The sequence below is a fragment of the Neomonachus schauinslandi genome, chromosome 9, assembly GCF_002201575.2.
Source record: "Neomonachus schauinslandi chromosome 9, ASM220157v2, whole genome shotgun sequence".
NCBI classification, from domain to species: Eukaryota; Metazoa; Chordata; class Mammalia; order Carnivora; family Phocidae; genus Neomonachus; species Neomonachus schauinslandi.
Window position 1 is genome coordinate 41,219,798 of NC_058411.1, and position 20,960 is coordinate 41,240,757.

At 41.2% G+C, this 20,960-nt stretch overlaps 2 protein-coding genes across 2 annotated transcripts in view; one reads left to right on the top strand and one right to left on the bottom strand.

Annotated features, from left to right (window-relative positions):
- The window catches only part of SLC35F4 (solute carrier family 35 member F4), a 231,005-nt gene that overhangs the window by 132,787 nt on the left and 77,258 nt on the right, over positions 1-20,960 (top strand). The gene's annotated exons all lie outside the window — the stretch shown is intronic.
- Positions 14,549-14,704, bottom strand: LOC110590670 (60S ribosomal protein L39-like). The gene has a single exon (XM_044918149.1). The coding sequence runs from the start codon at positions 14,702-14,704 to the stop codon at positions 14,549-14,551; it is 156 nt and encodes a 51-aa protein (XP_044774084.1).

The following is a 20,960-nucleotide window of genomic DNA, read 5'->3' on the forward strand; positions in this document are numbered from 1 at the left end:
ACTCTTCCAGTCTTTCCTCCAAATTCACATCTTTCCATATTTTACTTTTCTGTCAGACTGTACTCTTGATTTCCTGGACATACACCATAGTGTCCCACATCTGAACTTTTTCACTCCAGAATATCCTTTTTTCCAACCATCTTCTTTTTATTTAAAATTTATTTTTATTTTTTCCAGCTTTATTGAGATATAATTGACATGTAATATGTAATTGTTTGAGGTATACACATGGTGATTTGATACATGTATATGTTGCAAAGTGATTATCACAATAAGGTTCATTAACACATCCATCACCTCACATAGTTACCATTTGTGTTTGATGAGAACATTTAAGATCACCTCTCTTAGCAACCTCCAAGTATACAATACAGTATTGTTAACTATAGTCACTATACTGTACGTTAGATCTCCAGAACTTACTCATCTTGCATAAATGAAATTTCATATCTTTTGACCAACATCTGCTCACTTCTCCCACCGCCCCCCAATCCCTGGAAATTATGATTTTACTCTGTGCCTCTATAGTTCAACTATTTTAGATTCTACATATAAGTGAGATCATGTAGGATTTGTGTTTCTGTGTTTGCCTCAGGGAAATTTAAAAATTCACACAAATGACTACAATTGATATTACATTTACATAGCCAATATAAGCTTCAGTTTCTTTGTTGATTATTCAGACGCCAGTATTATAGCATGTCAATAGCATGTCAATAGTCAGTTCTGGATCTGACTCCATGACATCAATAAGATCCTTTACTATCCTTGAACTCCCATCCTGGCTGTGGACTGCAGTTCCCTTTGACCCTCAACAAATGAAAAAAAGTCAGGTATCGGTCCATCATATTTAAAGTATATGATCTGCTACCTTTAGCATTTTGTCTTTCTGCTTTCTGTTTGGTATGATACCCAAAAGCTGTTGTGTCAGAAATTGAATATGAGGTTTCATCTTTTTATTCTCTTTCTTCTTTGCTTTCTTCATTTGTTCTTTCTTTTTTAAATCCAGTATTTATTGATTGCTTACTACAAGCCAGACATTGTGCTGTGCCCTCATTTACATCAATAAATAAGATGTCATTGCTCTTTTGTGGGTCACAGTGTAGAGGACAAGGAAGACATGGAAACAAATAAAAACCCCAAAGTGTGCTAAGTTGACTGCACTTTCTCATTCCTGTTCTCTCCTCAATCTGTCCCAGTTGGATTTCTGTCCCTACATCACTCTAGATACTGCTTGGCTTGTTTGAGAAGTAAATGGAATCACCCAGTGTGGGCAGGGATGAGTGGTTAGAATGCTAAGAAATTTGAGCCATACCTTTAAAGCATCAAAAGGTCTTATGTGATGGAATAATATATACAACTTTTATTTTCAAAAGATACCTCTGGAAATGTTATGGAAATGGCTTAGGGGATAGGGGCAGGGAAGTGAGACCAGGCACAGGGAGTTTTGTTGTTGTTGTTATTATTGTATTTGTTGTTGTTTTAATAATGGCCTCATTCCTAAAAGCATTTGAGGTGGCTTAGCATTCCATTAGGAGATACATGCAGTTCTCCAGGGCAGTCATGATCTAGACCTGAAGTAAGCTAGTGATAGTGGCCTGAAGAGTTATGGGATGGACTCCAGAAAAATTAGGAAGTAGAACTGGCTGGATGGAGAAGTGAATTGGGGATGAGAGAGAAAGAGAGAGTGTGATAGTGAGCTGTTGATCATGATGTGGAGGCTTCTGATTGGATTGGAGGATGATGTTGTTAATTGGGGTCAAGAATTTGGAAGTGCGAAGGTACTAGAGAGAGAGGAAATTAGTTCATCTTGAAGCATGGTGAATTTGAAACACTTATAAACTATTCAGATGAAGAAAGAGGAGACACAGAAAAACAATGGTTATCTTATGCTGTGTTTTCATTTAATATCTTTATGAAAATATTCTTTATTGCAGTTGACTAACAAATAATGTCTATAGTAACTTTGGTATTATTTCAGCTGACTTCCCTATGTTTGGTTATTTTCCCTGGCACTAAACATCGTATTCCCACAGCACTATTTTAATCAGGTTTTTCTGGTTTTCTCTTAGATTCAAAAATGAATAAAATTAAATTAGTTTACAGTGGTAAATAGTGAGGAGTCCTTTGTAATATCTCATCATCCTGCTTGAATTTTCAAGTATTTGTTACTTGAGGACCTCAACAAGATCAACGAATAATTACCCAGGAGGAAGAACAGCAGGGATAACAAGGCTGCAGGTAGATAATAGACCATTGGTTACAACTAGATGGGATCTTGCTCACCTTCACAACTAAATATGGTTGCTCAGATTAAGGGGTGTTACTAAACTCATTATGAAGAAAACACACCTCGGAGAGGCAATCATCATTAATTCCATCCTGGTCGTCTTTACGGGCTTTTCAAATAGAAACTACAAACACACATGGTTGTATTGTTATTATCACTGTCTGAGTAAGCAATATAAAGAACCCATAATCTCATCAAAATAACCCATTGTACCCTGTAATTTATAAAGCTGTCTCAGGGTGATGCTACAGTTAAAGATAACATCCATTCTGCACTGCAACAATTTGAGTTGTTTTTCTAAGGTCTTAATATGACGCTCTTAGCTGCAATCAAACCTAATTTATTCCACATTTTGCTTGCAAAGGAAACACTGCGTCCTGCATAGTAGTTAGGAACAAAAAATAAACGAATGCCTGTTTTCCCCCTCCATCTTTCAGTCTCTCATATCTCTGTCTCTCAGTTTTTCTCTCTGTCTCTTTCCCTCATTAATAACCTCTCTTTCAAATTCCTGATATATTTTTGAAATACCAATCAGTAGTCCCAGTTCACTCAGGATCTCTGTCAATGAGATCTATGAAAAATTTTTAAACATTCCTCAGGAAACTCACCTGGAGTTGAGAACCACCCCTATGTAGGAGCAGGTTCATATGGACGATTCCACAGACTTGCAGTGTGACGATTAATCTTCTGTCTCTACAATTTTAATCTGAATGCACAGCTGCTTCAGTCTAAATATATTGCTGGAAATATTTTTTTTCTCAAACTGGTGTTCTCTTGTTTATGTTCTTCAGAAATTACATTTTAGCATGTTGATGAATTTTTTTCTTTTTGCAAGTAAAGAAGGACTCTATCACTAATAGCTGATTAACTCCTGGTGACTAAGTGAAGGCGAGGAAAGGAGAGAACACACAAGGTATTGAAAAGTAGCACCTGCCTATGTGTGTGTCTTACAGGACAGTCTCCCCTCTTGGCAGGAGAAGAAATGGATCCGAGGCAATGGTGAGAGAGATAGGCTAATTAGCTGATACTGGGAAGGGAGACACACAGACCCTAGAGGAGGAGGGAAGGACATGGAACCTGGAATTCAGAAGAGCTCATTGGAAGATGGGAAAAGTGTTCAGAGTGAGGAAGATGTTTCATATTGGGAATAGGACAAAGAATAGATGTTCTTGTTCAAAGAGTGTTTTGTGGGAATAGATCACGGGTGGCTCCAAATTCTACATATAACTGATATCTAAAAAGGGCCAGTTATAATAGCAAAACAACAACAACAACAACAAAATCCAATTAAAAAATGGGCAGAAGAACAGAATAGACATTTTTCCAAAGAAGACATACAGATGGCCAATAATGAAATGCTCAAATGAAAAAATGCCCAACATCACTAATAGTCAGGGAAATGCAAATGAAAACCACAATGAGATATCACCTCACACCTGTTAGAATGGTTATTACTAAAAAGGGACAAGAAATGACAAGTGTTGGTGAGAATGTGGAGAAAAGGAAATGCACTATTGGTGGAAATGTAAATTGGTGCAGTCACTATGGAAAACAGTATGGAGGTTCCTCAAAAAATTAAAAATAGAACTCCCATATGATCGAGCAATTCTACTTCTGGGTGTTTATTGGAAGAAAACAAAAACAATTCAAAGAGATATCTGCACCCCCATGTTCATTGCAGCATTATTTACAAAAGCTAAAATATGGAACAGTCAAAATATGGAAACAGGGCGCCTGGGTGGCTCAGTTGGTTAAGCGACTGCCTTCGGCTCAGGTCATGATCCTGGAGTCCCGGGATCGAGTCCCGCATCGGGCTCCCTGCTCAGTGGGAAGCCTGCTTCTCCCTCTGACCCTCCCCCCTCTCATGTGCTCTCTCTCTCTCTCATTCTGTCTGTCTCAAATAAATAAATAAAATCTTTAAAAAAAAAATATGGAAACAGTCTAGGTTGGGGAGGTGGGTGAAATGAGTGAAGGTAGTCAAAAAGCGCAAACTTCCAGCTATAAAATAAAGTCCTGGGGTTGTAATATACAACTGTGACTACAGTTAATAATACTATATTGCATATTTGAAAACTGCTAAGAAAGTAGATTTTAAAAAGTTCTCATCACAGATGGGCACTGGGTGTTGCATATAAGTGATGAATCATTGACTTCTACTCCAGAAACCAATATTACACAGCATGTTAACCAACTAAAATTAAAAAAAAAAAAAGATGGACTGTAACAAGTTTGGTGAGGATGTGGAGAAATTGGAACCCTCATACATTATTGGTAGAAATGTCAAATGATACAGCTGCTTTCGAAAACAGCCCAGAAGCTGAGAAAACAGCCTCAAAAGGTTAAACATAGTTACCTTATGACCTAGCAACTCCAGTCCTAGGTATATACCTAAGAGAAATGAAAAGGTATATTCACAAATAAATCATGTAGCTTGTAGCAGCACTGTTCCTAACAGTAAAACAAACAGACAAACAAAAACAAGGCAAATGTCCATCAACTCATGGATAATCAAAATGTGATCGATCTACACAAGGAAATTATTCAGCTATGAAAAGGAATGAAGTACTGATATATGCTACAACATGGATAAAAACAAGTTCTCATCACAGAAACAAAATATCTTTGTAACTATGTGTGGTGATAGATGTTAACTAGACTTACTGTGATGATCATTTCACTATATTTACTAAAATATATAAATGTATATACATACACACACACAAATATAGAACCATTATGTTGTACACCTGAAAGTAATATAATGTTATGTCAATTATACCTAGAAAAAATAAACTGGTCCAGTTCAAGCAAAAAGGTACTCTTAAATTATAACTCAAATACTGTCCTTAGTGTCATTGCTGCCATATATGGTTATGAACTTGCTTGTACCTCTTTTGTTTATGATGTGGAGTGTTAGCCACTGAAACCTTGGATTAGTTTGTTAGGACTGCCCTAACAAACACTGGGTGGCTTAAATAACAGAAATTTACCTTCTCAAAGTTCTGAAGGCTGAAAGTCCAAGATCGGCATGTCAGCAGGACTGGTTCCTTCTGAGGTCTCTATGCTTGACTTGTAAATGGAAGTCTTCTCCCTGTGTCTTCACATAGTCCTCCTTCTGTGTCTCTTTGTCCTCATCTCTTCTTATAATAGCACCAGTCATATTGGATTAAGGCCCACCCTAATAACCTCATTTTAACTTCATTACCCTTTTGAACACCCTACCTTTAAAGAGTCACATTCTGTGATATTGGGGGTTAGGACTTCAATATAATTCAATCGATAACAAAGCTGGACAGAAAGCAATTCTTTTTTTTTTTTTTTAAGATTTTATTTATTTATTTGACAGAGAGAGACACAGCAAGAGAGGGAACACAAGCAGGGGGAGTGGGAGAGGGAGAAGCAGGGTTCCCGCCGAGCAGGGAGCCCGATGTGGGGCTCGATCCCAGGACCCTGGGATCATGACCTGAGCCGAAGGCAGATGCTTAACGACGGAGACACCCAGGTGCCCCAGAAAACTATTCTTAATAAATCTGAAAATACAGTTGGTAAAAACTTTAGTGATCATTTTTTTTATTATCTTGGGAACCACATTTTAACATTGATATGAGGTTATCAAAAGCCTTGAAAAATAAGTGAATATCCTTGACATGGGTCAGAGTAGAGGGACTTGTGCCAAGATGGAACTCTCCTTTTGACTTTTGGAGCCGAGATCAGCATTGTCGTGTAACTTTGATTCTGGCTGAGCTTTTGACTGCATGCTTGCCTGCCTGCAGCCTGTGCCAAAAGCAATTCAGAAAAAAAGGCTCACACACTGAACATCCCTGTTCTGAGGCAGGAAGAGTGCAGGAGAGTAGGGAGCTGTTAAAAAGGCAACTGGAGTCTTCTAATGGCTTTTGGTAATCGGCCCAGCTGTACTAATTTGATTTTTTGAACTGAAAACCCCAGGATACTGCCCTGAACAACTGAGCTCATGCTGGAAATAGCATCCTTTAAAGTGTGGCTCCAGGAAGAGCCTGCATAGTATAAATAGCTTTAGGAATTAATTTCAAGATATGGGCCAGGTTAGTAAGTAACTGACTCCTTGGTAACATTAAAGCATTTTCAAAAATGCAGTGACTATTTTCACTTCTTGATAGATTTTTTAATTGACATAATGACCCAGTGATACGAGAATTAATGCCTCCTAATAATGCCTGGTTTAGAAATGATGGTTCAACATTACTTATTTGGAGCTCAAATAAACTATCTGGTAACCTCACCCCTCTGAACATAGCCAAGAAGAAAGAACTAACCATAAACAGTTCCTGAGCAGCAAACCTCGATGTCACATGCAGTGAAGATAATGCGCTTTGTTTCCTCGAGACCTGCTCAGAACCATTCTTGAACCTAATTTACTCTTGATTTTCATGCAGTTCAAATGAACATGGTTATCTAGTTTCCAAACCCAAAGACCAGGAGCATCAGATTATAAGAACTTCTAATGGACTGTATGTGGCAGGGAGAAGGGCCATTTGAGTGATCGTAAGGAAAATTTCAGAAAAGTCTCTAACAAACAAATAATTTAAAAAGCAGTGAATTTGGGGATTGTTCAGTATATGGGGCAGAGAGTCAGCTCACATCCTTCACTTTTGAGTATGTTATTGTATTATATCCTAGAACACCAACTGGGATTTGTAACAATGACCTTGAATAGTTAAGGAGAGTGTGATCAGTATACTGTGTTTAGGAACATAAAGAAGTATATGAATGCTTTGGATGGATATAGTCCAAGTAAAATAAAAAATCAGGGGCACCTGGCTGGCTCAGTCAGTAGAACATGTGACTTTGGATCTTGGAGTCGTGAGTTTGAGTCTAAGTTGGGGGTAGAGTTTACTTAAAAAAAATTTTTTTTTAAATCAAATGATCTTTAGTACTGAAAAAAGTAACACTTGAGAAAAATCACCCATTTCCCAATGATGCCCCAAGCCGAAGATTTCTATAATTGTTTGTTTCTAACTAAAGGGCATTTTCTGCTCTCTTCTTCCAATCCCATTAGTCACCAAAATCAATTTGGATATACTCTCTGGTGGTCAGGTCAAGTGAAAGCCCTAACCTTTCTCTAAGGCCATACACACCTGTACCTGATTTCCCATATGACTCTGGCTTTCTAATCAGCTGGATAGGACAAATCCAGCAATGGATGCCACCAGAGACCCCCTAGGGGCCTAAAGATCTGTCCAATGTCTTTATCTTTGCTCAGAGTTAATAATACTACTACTTACCCTTACATGCAATAAAGATAGAACTAACCCACCTCTTTCATAGCATTTTGAAAATCTGCTTCTTCTTACATAGATAACGCATATTGATTCATTTATATTTTTTAATCCACATTTCTGGGAGAAATACACATGCACATGTATGGTGTAAGGAAGTCGTCCAGAGAAAGACAAATACCATATAATTTCACTCATATGTGGAATTTAAGAAACAAAAGAGATGAGCACAGGGGAAAAAAGAGAGAGAGAGAGAGAGAGCAAGGCTAACCAAGAAATAGACTCTTGACTATAGAGAACTGATGGTGACCAGAGGGGAGGAGGATGGGGTGGATGGGTAAATAGGTGATGGGGATTAAGGAGGGCACTTGTGATGAGCCTTGGCAATGCATGTAAGCATTGAATCACTAAATTGTATACCTGAAACTAATATTACACTGTATGTTACCTAACTGGAATTTAAATAAAACTTAAAGAAGAAATATACATGCACATGTAATATCAAGTGGGAATTTTTGCATTGTCCTGATTTACAGTTGAGTCTTAAAGCTCACAATAAAAGTTGTTAAGTATCCCATGAGCCACCCACCACTGGGGCTGGACATCTCCCCTTTCTCTAACCCTCTCCTCCACAGCTAACTAAGGAGCTACAGAATCTGCCCACAAACCCTCTAACCCTGAAGAGACCCCTGTGAGAGAGGACAGAGGGAATGTTCTCTTTTCCATGTGGTTTCATACTCAACCCACAGACCCATCCATCTTTGTGTATCCACAGGACAGAGGCTGGGGAGCGCTTTCCAGGAGCCACTGAGGACCAGGAGGGCTGGGGGTGCGAGCATGAGCCCAGGGGCCCACGCTGCTCCAGAGAGGCACACAGAACAGCCTGCCCACACAGCAGTGTGGGGTGTAGGAAGGAGACAGGGCCAACCACCACCCCCATCCCTGCAGCTCTCCAAGGCTCTGGGAGCTGTGGAAGGGAGATGCTATGATTCCTATGGCTCCTGCAGGAGTACCAGAAATAATGGAGAGAAGGAGCTATAGGGAGACACGGGTGCCTCTCTGATGCGGCGACCTACAGGGAAAATGAACACCCTCTTCCCAAGGAAATCACCACCAACCAAACCCAGCTCCAGCTGGGGTTGGGGTAGGAGGTGAACAGATGGGGTAAAAAATCTCACAGAGAGGGGGTGCCTGGGGGTGCTCAGTCAGTTGAACCTCCAACTCTTGATTTTGACTCAGGTCATGATCTCAGGTCTGTGAGATCGAGCCCCACCTTAAGCTCCGTGCTGGGCATGGATCTGCTTGGGATTCTCTCTCCTTCTCTCTGGAAAAAAAAAAAAATCTCACAGAGGGGTGACTGATTGATGGTGGGAATTGGCTCTCGTCTCTGTTCTGGTTCACATGGGTACCATCAGATGCTGGTGGGTGGGAGAGGAGGAATCTTTGAGGCAGGCATGGCCCTCTAGCCTCTGCATGAAGGCCTGTCTAGTCCAGTCTATGACAGGGGAGGGGGCTGAAAGTATTAGACTGACATTTTTAAACTGAAATGGACTAGTTTTAAAAGTCAAGTGACAGAAAATTAGGTCACTAAGATATAGAAAAAAGGGAAAGTGTAGTTGAATGAAGCCCAGACATTTGTCAGGGAAGAGAGATGTCTGTGTGTCTAACTGGGAGCCACTGCTTGGGTTCCCCAGGCAGGTTTGTATCCAGCCCTGAGATAGGGAGGCAGAAATGGCCTCCCAGACCCAGGCACTGACAATGCCCAGAGTCTCTGTGGTGACGGGGGAGGAGGTGATCCTGGCAATGGCCCCACAGTTGCTCCAGGTCTGAGATGTTACTAACATTTAAAAAATCCAGGTTTTATAAGTGTCTTTTCCTTCTATTTTATTGTATTTTCTTAACTCGCCACCATGATGGAAAAGTCTTCTGCGGAAATAATTTTGATGATTTTTGTTCTGTCTTGTTTGTGAAAGGAAAAAATTCAAATGTGACTTTGTGAAGGTTTCTTTAAGATGCTCATGACCTTCTGCTAGCTTAAGTATATGTTTTACCTCTGGGAAAAATATTAATGCAACAGTTTTACATTTAAGCTCCTCAAAAAATGAGGTAGCCATATATTTATTTGAAATATACTTGAGGTTTTTTTTTTTCATCATAGAACAGAGTCTCTCTCATGGTGATTGAGTTCATGATTTGGATCCTGTGAGTTCTGTGCTCTGACCGTCCCAAAAATCTACATACTGAGTTTTGTTTGTTTTGTTTCCGGTTGGTTTTTCTTTTGGACTATTGCCATATTCTTATGCCCAGATACCCTGTTGAAATGTAGTATATTAACTTAATAGATAATACTATTTTCCCGTTATTATAGATGAGGACACGGAGACACAGAAAGGTTAGGTACCCAGCCCAGGGTCATTCAGCTTGTTAAGTGGAGGAGTTGAGAGTCAAGCTGGCCAGTTAATCAGCCTCATATCCACACCAATATAGGGTATGATCATTTAAAAATTCTTTGCCAATCAAATAGGCAAAAAACGGCATCTTATTGATGTTTTAGTTTGCATCTCTGATTACTAATAATTCTGCACATTTTGTTTGTTAACTTTTGCATCCAGTTTTTCTGAGTTGCCTGTTCATGACCCTTGCTTATTTTTCTATTGGTATTAGTCTTTTTTTCTTCTCGACTTGTGAGAACTCTTCGTTTGCACCACTTGACTATGTATGTGTGTGTGGGGTGGAAGTGCATTTAGCCTATGTGTGAATTTAAGAAATTATAATGTAGTCATCTTTATCAAGTTTTTCCTGTTATGGATTTCCTTTGTTGTTTAATTTCGAAAGGCCATCTCCTCATGGTTATCCATGTTTTCTCTTTATCCTTTTATTAGACTTTCATTTTTTCTTCAACATTTTAATTTTAAATGTTTTCAAACAAACAGTACAGTTGAAAGCATTTTACAGCAAACATCTGTAAGAGCACCAGCTGGGTTTCCCATTAACATTGTACTGTACTTTATGCATAGCTTTCCATCTATTCATTTCTTTATCGATCTGTTCATCTAGCTTATTTTTAGTGTTTTATAGAGTAAATTGCAGATAGTATGTATCCCCTCCAAGCACCTTGGCATGCATATCATGAATTGAAGTTCAGTATTTGTTTGCAGTTTTTTCTTTTGATATAAAATTTATATCCAATGAAACACACAAATCTTTTTTTTTTTTTAAAGATTTTATTTATTTTTTAGAGAGCGAGCAAGAGAGAAACAGCATGAGAGGGGAGAGGGTCAGAGGGAGAAGCAGGCTCCCCGCTGAGCCGGGAGCCCGATGTGGGACTCCATCCCAGGACCCTGGGATCATGACCTGAGCCGAAGGCAGACGCTTAACCATCTGAGCCACCCAGGCGCCTGAAACACACAAATCTTAAGAGTGCTTTCACTGAGTTTTGACAAATGCATACACCTATAGAACCAAAAACGCTATGAAGATATAGAGCATAACCACTACCCAGAAAGTTCGCTGCGTGACCTACCCCCACCTCCCCACCACCAGAGAAAAACAGTTTTAATTTTTTTCTGCCATAAATGACTTACCTCCTATAGAATTTCATGTAAGTGGTATTATACAGTGTTGGGATACAGCTCTATTCACAGATGACTCACATGTCTGCACACCTTGCTACCAGAAGCACTGATGGCCTTTGTCCTGGACTCTTTTCAAGGATATTTGTTTAGCAGGTGGCTTTGGAATGCAAAGATCATGTCTGCCTCGTGAGCAGAGAGCAGTCATACCCATTGCCCACTATAAAGGATGCAGCTTCGCCAAGCTCAGGGTCTCCAATGTGTGTGCAGCTCTCCCCTGGCTCCTCATGTCACCCCGTAGGAACTGGGCTTGGGAACCTTTGCAGGAAAATGCTGATGCTCTGGCTGTTGCTATAGATTTGTCACTGACCCAGGAGCCCTGTGTCTTCTACTGGCATCCGTGAAAAGGTGGCAGGCTAACTGGTTGGCTCCCCAATAGGGTAAAGTCTCTAACCCTTCACAGTTCTTAACATACAGTGTGTGGTCAAGCTTCTTTGTCTCGGCATGTTTTTGAACTTCGCCTACATTGTTGCATTTATCAGTAATTCTTTTCCTTTGATTTCTGAGTAGTATTCCATTGTTCCACAGTTTATTTCTCCATTCTCCTGGACTATGCCCAGGTTCTTCAGCTATAATGAATAAAAGTGATATGAAAATTCTTGTACAAGTCTTTTTATGAATAAATGTTTTCATTTTGGTATATACCATAGAGTAAAATTGCTAGGCCATAAGGCAGGCATATATTTAGTTCTATTTTGAAAACTGCCAAACCTTTTTCCAAAAGGATTGTGCCATTTTAGATCATCCCAATATGTATGAGGTTCAATTTCTGTATTACTGTTAACATTTGAGGTTGTCAATCTTTTTCATTTCAGTTATTCTGGTGGCTGTTTTGGTGGTATCTCACTGTGGTTTTAATTTGCATTTCTCTGATTACTAATGATGTTGACTACACGTGTGTGGGTTAGTTGGCCATGTGTAGATCTTCTTTTATAAAGTGTCCAAATTTTTTGCCCATTTTGAGGGGTTGTTTACTGAGCCATTTATTGCTTCACTGATATCAGTCATTTGTGGGATGTTTCTCCTAGCCTATGGTTTGCCTACTAATGTTCTTAATGGTATCCTTTAATGAGCAGAAGTTCTTAATTTTGATGAAGTCTAATATCTAATTTTTTATTTATGGCTATTGTTTTCTGTGATGTCTCTAAGAAATCTTTGACTACTCTAAGCCATGGAGATATACTCCTATGTTTTCCTCAAAAAGTGTTTCTAACGCTCCCCCCAACCCTGCCCAGCCTTCAGTCCTTACTTTGGACCCTCTTCATAGTAGACATTTCTTTGAGAAGTGCCTAGCCCTTCAACTATTCCTCTTGAAAATGAGGGTGGAGTAGGGAGGGCAGACTTATCAGACCAGTCTGCCTTCCTCAGATATCCTGGAATCCTGGTCAATAATATTTCTCCATCTTGTTACATACACATATCACCTTTAATCCACAGCCTGACCCCATGAAAGATATTACTAGCCCCATGTTACAGATCCAGAAAATGAGGCTCACTGAGGTGAGGTAACTCACTCAAAGTCACTCAGCTCCACAGCCGGAAATAAAACTTGCAACTTCCCAATTCCATAAACTGTGCTCATCACCACTCCTAACGCTGGGGGTACACTGTTCGCTATGCATGTTGCATCATTACAGACACACTGAGCTTCACTCCTGTTTTACTTGGCTGTCACTATAATCCTCTGAAACTTCCCAGTTCTGTTGTTCATGTTTCTTAAGTGGTTTGTCTTATAAAACAAAGTGATATATTGAAAGTAATATGTGAAGATTAAAGGGTGTTCATGCAATAGATTGCTGACTCAAATTTGAAATACTTTGTTGCCTTTCCCTTTTTTTTTTTTTAATTTATTTTATTTGACAGAGAGAGAGAGAGCAGGAACACAAGCAGGGGGAGTGGGAGAGGGAGAAGCAGGCTTCCCGCTGAGCAAGGAGCCTGATGCAGGGCCCAATCCCAGGACCCCAGGATCACGACCTGAGCAGAAGGCAGACGCTTAATGATTGAGCCACCCAGGAGCCCCCTTTGTTGCCTTTCCTTAAAGGATTGTTTTAGGGAAATTTTAATTTCTGTTTTCCTTAAAGAAAATTTTAAAATAGCTCTGTGAAATTGTGAAAACTACTTGGTGGGAGGCGATGGTGTGGTTAAAAGACTCTGTTTCATATGAAGGGATCCAGCTTTTGTTGGTGGCCTACTTTTCTGTCCTAACACAACTATGTTGTTTCAAATCTAAGTGAAAAGAGTAAAACTTACCTTCTAGACATTCTTTACCATGCTGGATAAGGATCCAAGTAAGGACATATGTTATTCATTTATTTTTTCTCTTTGGTTTCCAACTCTAAAAAGCCCTATGGCAAGTTCTCTTAAGTAGATTTTAAGCATAAATGAAAGCAATAAAAACCCTAAAAAGGGTTTCACTTTTTAGGAGAGGGATTTTACAATTATATATTCATAGTGTTAATATTGTCCTGATTTCACATGTTTCACAGGGGCCAATAGCATATCTTTGTGTACTTAGTAGGGAAAAATTCCAGGGACCTGAATTTTTCTTGCATAATAAACCATTAGAGAGAGTATGGGTCATAGTGTATGTTGTCATGGCACAAGTTTTGGGTTAGAGAGCTAAGGTCACTGTTCCTATTATAGTTTTTCTTGAGATCACTTATAATTCTTGATTTTTCACCTTTTTAAAAAAAATTTTTCACTTTTAAATGTGGGTGTCAGACTCGGCCACATTGTCCCCTGTCTAGGTCAAGTAGATCGTGTGCAGGATCTTTGTCCATAGTGGCTTGGCTGAGCTTGGCAGCAGCTGCAAGGTGGTAATAAGAAGTGTTGGACCTTAGGATTGGGCATCAGATAATGGAGCACTTAGGAAGAAGTATGTGACCTTGGTGGATGGGCATGATGCCGTGACTCACCCCTTTTCAGAGAATGTTCTAGATATATTCTCTGGTCAAATTAGATCAATGAGCTACAAAATGCAGCCAAATACCACATGTCTAGAGCCATGGGATGTTTCTGTTTCTCTTAATTTGTGTTCTCCTTGAGGCAGGTCCTGAGCTAAGGATTTGAGTGTAAGAGATTTATTAGGGAAATGCTCCTGGAGGAGCATCCCCAACAAGGGGAGCAGGCTGGGGAGTGGAGAAGAAATCAAGAAAGGATTTTTTTTTTTTAGAGCCAAAAGGTCTCACATTTATTACTGAACCAACCTACTGGTGCAGAGGCATAGTCACAGAGAAAACTCATTTCCACGATAAGACGAGTCTATGGCCAGGTAGGAAGGATGTTTACACAATGATAGAACACGTGATCTTCATGCAGCTTAATTAAATATGTGTGCCAATTAAGTGTGTCATCTCATGATGTGTGATGGCTTATAGACCCAGCTTGGTTCTTCTCCAGTGCCTCCTCTTGGAGTTGTACCTGACCTTATTACCAGTTTTCATCCGAATCCGCTGGGGAATGGGACGATTCTGCTTTTGTTTCTTGGCCAGGAATCGCTTGATTCTGAAAGTCTTGTGAAAAGACATGGCGAGAAGCAGTCAGCCACGCAGAGCAGGATGGCGGCGAAAAAGAGAGAAAGGATGTGGTTTTAAGTGATGTCTGATTCTCTTGGGAGCTCTGGAGTATTAACTATTCTAGGGTTTGTCCTGCTTCATGGGAAAGAAACTGGGCTGTTGTACTTCCACACTGGTCTATCATATTATTGGCTGTCAGCTGGGAGCCCTGGGGTAGAAGTGGCTATAGGCCTCCCAGGCACTCCTAGCTCTCTGCATGGACGAGGTGGTTCCAGTGCTCAAGGGCAAACCTCAGAAGTCACAGGTGCTGCGGCATGGAAGCACAGAGCCAATAAGAGGAATGAGTGGGTTACCAACAGTAGCCAGTGTCTACTGCACCTTCTGTAGCTTTTTGATCTTTTTGGGGTTAGAAAATATTGAATATAAATCAATAGAAGTTAAAGAAGGCTTCATAGAGGAGCCCTACATCTGCTTGTACTTCTTTACCGAGGAAAAGCAGAACTAGGCCTGTTTACTTCCCCAGCGTAACAATAAACTTCTTTGTAAGGTGCTCTCAATCCTCTTCCTGGAAGGTCTAAATCCGAAGTTACTGCTACCTGATGCTCTTGCCCAACCTTCCTCCTGCCTTCCTCCCATAGCTGAGATTCTAGCCCCAGAGCTCTCCAAGCACCCTGCTGTTCTAGAACTTTATGTATCACAATTCCTTGTTTGGAGTCTCTGACAGTGTTGGGCACATCTTTGAATCCTCTAGGAAGCCCCACGTCCACTAAGCTGAGTGCCGCACACATACTAGATCCTCCAGAATGAAGCACTTAAAAACTGCTTTGATAGCTTTCTTTTTTTCTGCTTCTGGTTTCTCTAAGTGACTGCTATCAGTTGAAAAAAATTAGACATGCATTTTTTGGGGGGGCCATCATCCCCGTTTTATTGTTTATCAGGTATTTTTATTGCTGTGTAACAAATTACTACAAATTCAATGGCTACAATAAGATACATTTACCATCTCACAGTTTTTATGGGTCAGGAGTGTGGGCATGGCTTAACTGGGTCCTCTGCTCAGTGCCTACCAACACTGCAATCAAAGTGTCGACCAAGTGGCATTCCCAGCTCATTCAGGTTGCTGGCAGAATTCCTTGCCTTGTTGGTTGTGGGACTGAGGCCCCCAGCTCTTCATTGTCGAGAGTCTGGAGGCTGCCCTCATGCCCTGGAAGCCCAAACATCATTGATTTATAATCTTACCTAGAGTGAAGCTTGCATGATATTGTGCTGAATGAGGAAAACAAAACTGGGCAGAATTTGCTTATTTAGGACCCTGGGAATACCCCAGTTCAAGTTCTGGGTCTCTCTTCATATTTCCTCATGCAGAGACTGTGATGTTGAGGAAATTGTTGACATCTTTGTGCCTCCCTTTTGGTCTGTACAGCAATTAAGGACTTTTCCATGACAATATCTGAGGAAACCAGTTTAGTATATTCCATGTAATATATTTACTCAGATTATGGGATCAGAGAAATCAGTTTTGAATCCTGGCTGTGCCACTTAATATTGGGATGACCTTGAACATTCCTGAGCTTCAGTTTCCTCAACCTTAAAACTGAGATAGAATGGTGCTTGGCTCATAGGTTTGTCAAGAGAATGAAAAGAAGAGGTCTAACAGACACATGTAAAGATGCTCAACATCACTCATCTTCAGGGAAATACAAATCAAAACTACAATGAGATATCACCTCATACCTGTCAGAATGGCTAAAATTAACAATACAGGAAATAGCAGGTGTTGGCGAGGATGCAGAGAAAGGGGAGCCCTCCTTCACTGTTGGTGGGAATGCAAACTGGTGCAGCCACTCTGGAAAACAGTATGGAGGTTCCTCACAAAGTTAAAAATTGAACTACCCTATGATCCAGCCCTTGCACTACTAGGTATTTACCCAAAGGATTCAAAAACACTGATTTGAAGGGGCACCTGCACCCTGATGTTTATAGCAGCATTATCTACAACAGCCAAATTATGGAAAGAGCCCAAATGTCCACTGACTGATGAATAGATAAAGAAGATGTGGTATATATACACAGTGGAATATTGCTCAGCCATCAAAAAGAATGAAATCTTGCCATTTGCCAGGACATGGATGGAGCTAGAGAAGTATTACGCTAAGCAAAATAAGTCAGTCCGAGAAAGACAAATACCATATGATTTCACTCATATGTGGAATTTAAGAAACAAAACAGATGAACACAGGGGAAAAAGGGAGAGAGAGGCAAACTAAGAAACAGACTCTTACTATACAGAACAAAGAGCGTTGCTGGAGGGGAGGTGGGCAGGGGGATGGTTAAAGAGGTGATGGAGATTAAAGAGGGCACTTGTTGGGATGAGCTCTGGGTATCACATGTTAGTGATGAATCACTATATTGTACACCTGAAACTAATATTACACTGTATGTTAACTAACTAGAATTTAAATGAAAACTTGAAACTAAAAGAAAAAGAAGGAGGAGGAGGAGGAAGAGGAAGAAGAAGAGTTCTAAATAAAGTGATATATACCTACATGGCCCATAATTACATGCTTAGTGCAGTAAATGTTAGCTATTGTTATTATTATTTAAAATTTGAATTGTGGTGCATGTTAACCAGAGTTCGGGAAGAGTCTGGGTGGGCTGACTGGGAGACCTGAGTTGAGGAATAGAATGTTTTCCATTCTGGCAAGTATCTTTTTCTCTGTAAACCTCTTTTGTTCTCCATCTGTATCGTGGTGGTGGTGGTGGTGTGTGTGTGGGTGTGGATGTGTGTGTGTGTTTGAAAGTGTGAGGATGATAAAGGGGAGAGAAGGAGAAGATGAAAGAAAGTCTCTAGAATGGTTTGGCCCCACACTGAAGTGGAAACATGTCATTAAATTAGTCCATGGCGGAAAGCGGGGCACATGGTCCCTGCCTGCTCACCTTCTCGGCAAGCCCAGGGAAGCCAATGTCACTTCTTACTCTCACTACTGCTTAGGCTCTGTTTTCAAACCCGGAGCCTTATCTGTCATTGTGGCCTAGTGTCTTCTAGTCAATGGGACAGGCGTGAAGGTCAAAAAGCCTGGTTTTCATAGAAGAACCTTCCCAGTAGCTGATACATTTATTGCCACACATGGGGGGAAGCATGGTTTTCATTCTGAGTTTGGTGTGACCAAACTGTGACCAAAGCTGGGCTGGCCAGCTTCCCACCCCTGTGCTACCTGGTAAATGGATGTCTCCCACCATTCCAGTGACAAAAGAGAAGATAATGCCCTTGGACACAGTCGTTTCTTAGCACTCATGAAGTCACGAGCAATGTGCTCGCCGAGCCTTAGGCTGACCTAATGTGTATTCTCTGTACATCTTTCTCTAGTGGCTGCTTTGCCAGCAACAGAAACTTGATTATTAGTGTCTCTTTGGGTGCTGGGCCACATAGAACCTTTCTCATTCTCTTATTGGTTTGCAGCCATTAATATTTCCATCAGAGTCTGTCAAGTATTCTACTCTATGTACAGCATCGGACTGCTACAAGAAAATTTTTTTCAGTAAAAGCTGAAAGCCATTTATATGAAATCCTCCAAATATTACCTGGTGGCAACCAAATGTACAAAATGAAAACACCGTCTGGGCTGGGTAACATGCCGGTGGGTTGTGCCATGCCTGCAAGCTGCCAATCTGCCATCTCCCACGTACGGCTTTTTCTCATGGCCCAGGCTGGTTTGTGTTGTCATGTCACAGACTAAGAAGTGATCCTGATCTGTCACCCCTAACAAGGCCCTGGCAGCCTGATTTCACCAGCTGACCAATATACGGAGATCATCAAGTTCGGTGTTTAGTTATCTGTGGTGTTTTCCATTGCCAGAACCCCGCAGAACGAAAGGGTTGATGCGTGTCCCAGATGTGTCACAGAGCGGAGAAATGTGAACAGTTGTCTTGCGATGTTAGGTGCTTGAAACCGTGTCCTGGCTCTGGGGTCCCCGCGTGGCAACAGACAGTCTCTTTGGCAGGGGCTCCCACCACTGCTTTCAGAGGCTGCCGAGCCTCCAGGCCCATGATAACGATAAAAATCCTGAAGTTTCGGCAGCAGGATCCCTCTGTGTAAAGCTGATTTTGTGCTTATCTGGTCTTCCCCTGAACAACCTGAACCTGGGCTCCAGAAGTAGAATGCTGATTGGTACTTGAAAAAAAAAAATATATGAATTCCGTAATTGGGCAGCATTTAGTGCTTGATTTTACCAAAGGACAAATGATCACTGTTCTGCTGTTTGCTTTGTGGCTGCTAGATTGTCTTATGTAATTTCAATACTAATGAGGAATATTCCACATCTTGTCCAGTAAAACTGAATCAGGCAGGGTGTACGTGGGGAATACATGACACTCACAAGGGGCGAGCGATTGGAATACAGTGAAGGGACTGGTTACAAAGGTTTGGTCAGGGCTGAGGGAGACCAGCAAGGACTGGGGAAGCAGGGAGCTGTTTGCATCCTTAGACATGACGCGACCAGGGAAAAGAGAGGGTTCCCAGAAATCGCCATAACTCTAGGAGAGGGCCACCTAATAAGAGTTGTGGTATTAGAAGAGCAGCACCACTGACAATCATGGCCCAGGGTGGGTGACTCACCCCTCTTCCTGCCTCCAGTCTTTCTCTCGTGAGTGCTTCGCATTGGCCATTCCAGCCAGGAACTGGAAGGCAAGGGAGCCCTGTTCCGTCAGTCCCCAGCAGTCAGCCTCTGGGAGCACAGCAAGGTGGGGGAGGATGGAGAGTGAGTCTGGAGGGGAGGATGCACAGTATGCAGCACACCTTGCTGACTCTTAGAAGATGCTCTAATCACAACATGTCCCAGGTGGCAACGTCAGCTCATTGCCAGTGGGCATGACTTAGTATGGTGCCATGACTACGAATGATCTATAAGTTCTCTGACAAAGGACTAGGGAAAAAAGAAGCTCAATCCAAATTATAGAACTCTGAGCATGGTATGAATTTCTATGGTTTTTTAAAAGCATACGTTTCGAGGTGTTGGAGTGAACGGTGGCAAGTAAACAGCTGAGCCAGGGTCCCAGGCGTCAGCCTTCCTGCACTGTGATTACAGTAATGCTTTTGGTTTGAGTGGCTGTTATTTCATGAAATCTTTGCAGCCCACCACAGGCCTCGCCATTCCCTGATGTTACACCCAGTTCTTTATGTTCCTGTCTGGCTGTTGAACACCCCTGAGTTTGTAACCCTCAATCTAAACTTCAGGGGAGTGGTTCTCAAAGTGTGGCCAGCATTCCCTGGGAATTTGTTAAAATGCAGATTCACAGACTCTATTCCAGATGTACTAAGTCAGGAGCTTTGAGAACAGGGCCAAGCAAATTGTTTTAACAAGGCTTCCTGGGCATTCTGATGCTCACTGAAGTTGGAGACCCCCTGCCTTAGAGGATAGGGCCCTTATTATCTTCCACTGAGAGCACATTCACCTCTGGATCCAGAGCCCTCATTTTCCTTCACACAGTAGCTACAAGTGTGATGTCCTAATTCAAGTCCTTTAGGAAACTGACCTCTATTATCAATAGTATTGCATTGTTCTTCCTGATTTATTACCACTCTATTTACTGGCTTAAAAATCATTGCATTGCCAAGATCATATTAAAAAGTCCATAAAAGGTGGGAGTAGAACCAAAAAGTCAGTAATGTTGGGTCATATGTCTGTCTCCTCTAGGTTGGGCTGGCAAAATAATGTAATAAAATAGATCAGGAAAACTTTAAAGCTTGACAGCATGACCCAGTAGGCAGGAGGAATACACGGGAATGATGCCTGGTGAACCTCTGAAGGTGAGAAGGTACTGTTTCCTCATGTGCCCGGGAGATCACTCTCCCCCGCACTGTGGGATTGCTTTCTTACTCATGAGCACAAGCCCTAGAAGTGTAGAAGTGAGCTGATTTATTACTTAGAAAAATATAGTGAGTGTTTCCTGTGTGCTGGGCACTCTTCTAGGGTTTGTTTGCCTGTCTGCTTCTCATTTGGGGCTGGGGTAGCAGGGCAGGTGACGTCCGTATTTATGAGCCTTGCCTATTCATGACCCTTAGCATTTCTCCAAACAGCCTTGGCCACTAGAGCTGTATCTGGCTTTAAACTGGATCTCAGTTTGGGGAGTGGCATTCACATTAAGAATCAGTGATTTGCCCTTAAACTAAAAAAGAAATAAAAAGAACAAAAATGTCAGAAAGTCCCTTGGAACCTGACGGATAACAGTTCCTCTTTCCCTATCTGCGGTTTTATTTTTACTAAAGGAA

Coding starts and splice junctions, on each gene's coding strand:
- LOC110590670 (XM_044918149.1), bottom strand. CDS start 14,704: ATGTCTTTTCACAAGACTTTCAGAATCAAGCGATTCCTGGCCAAGAAA.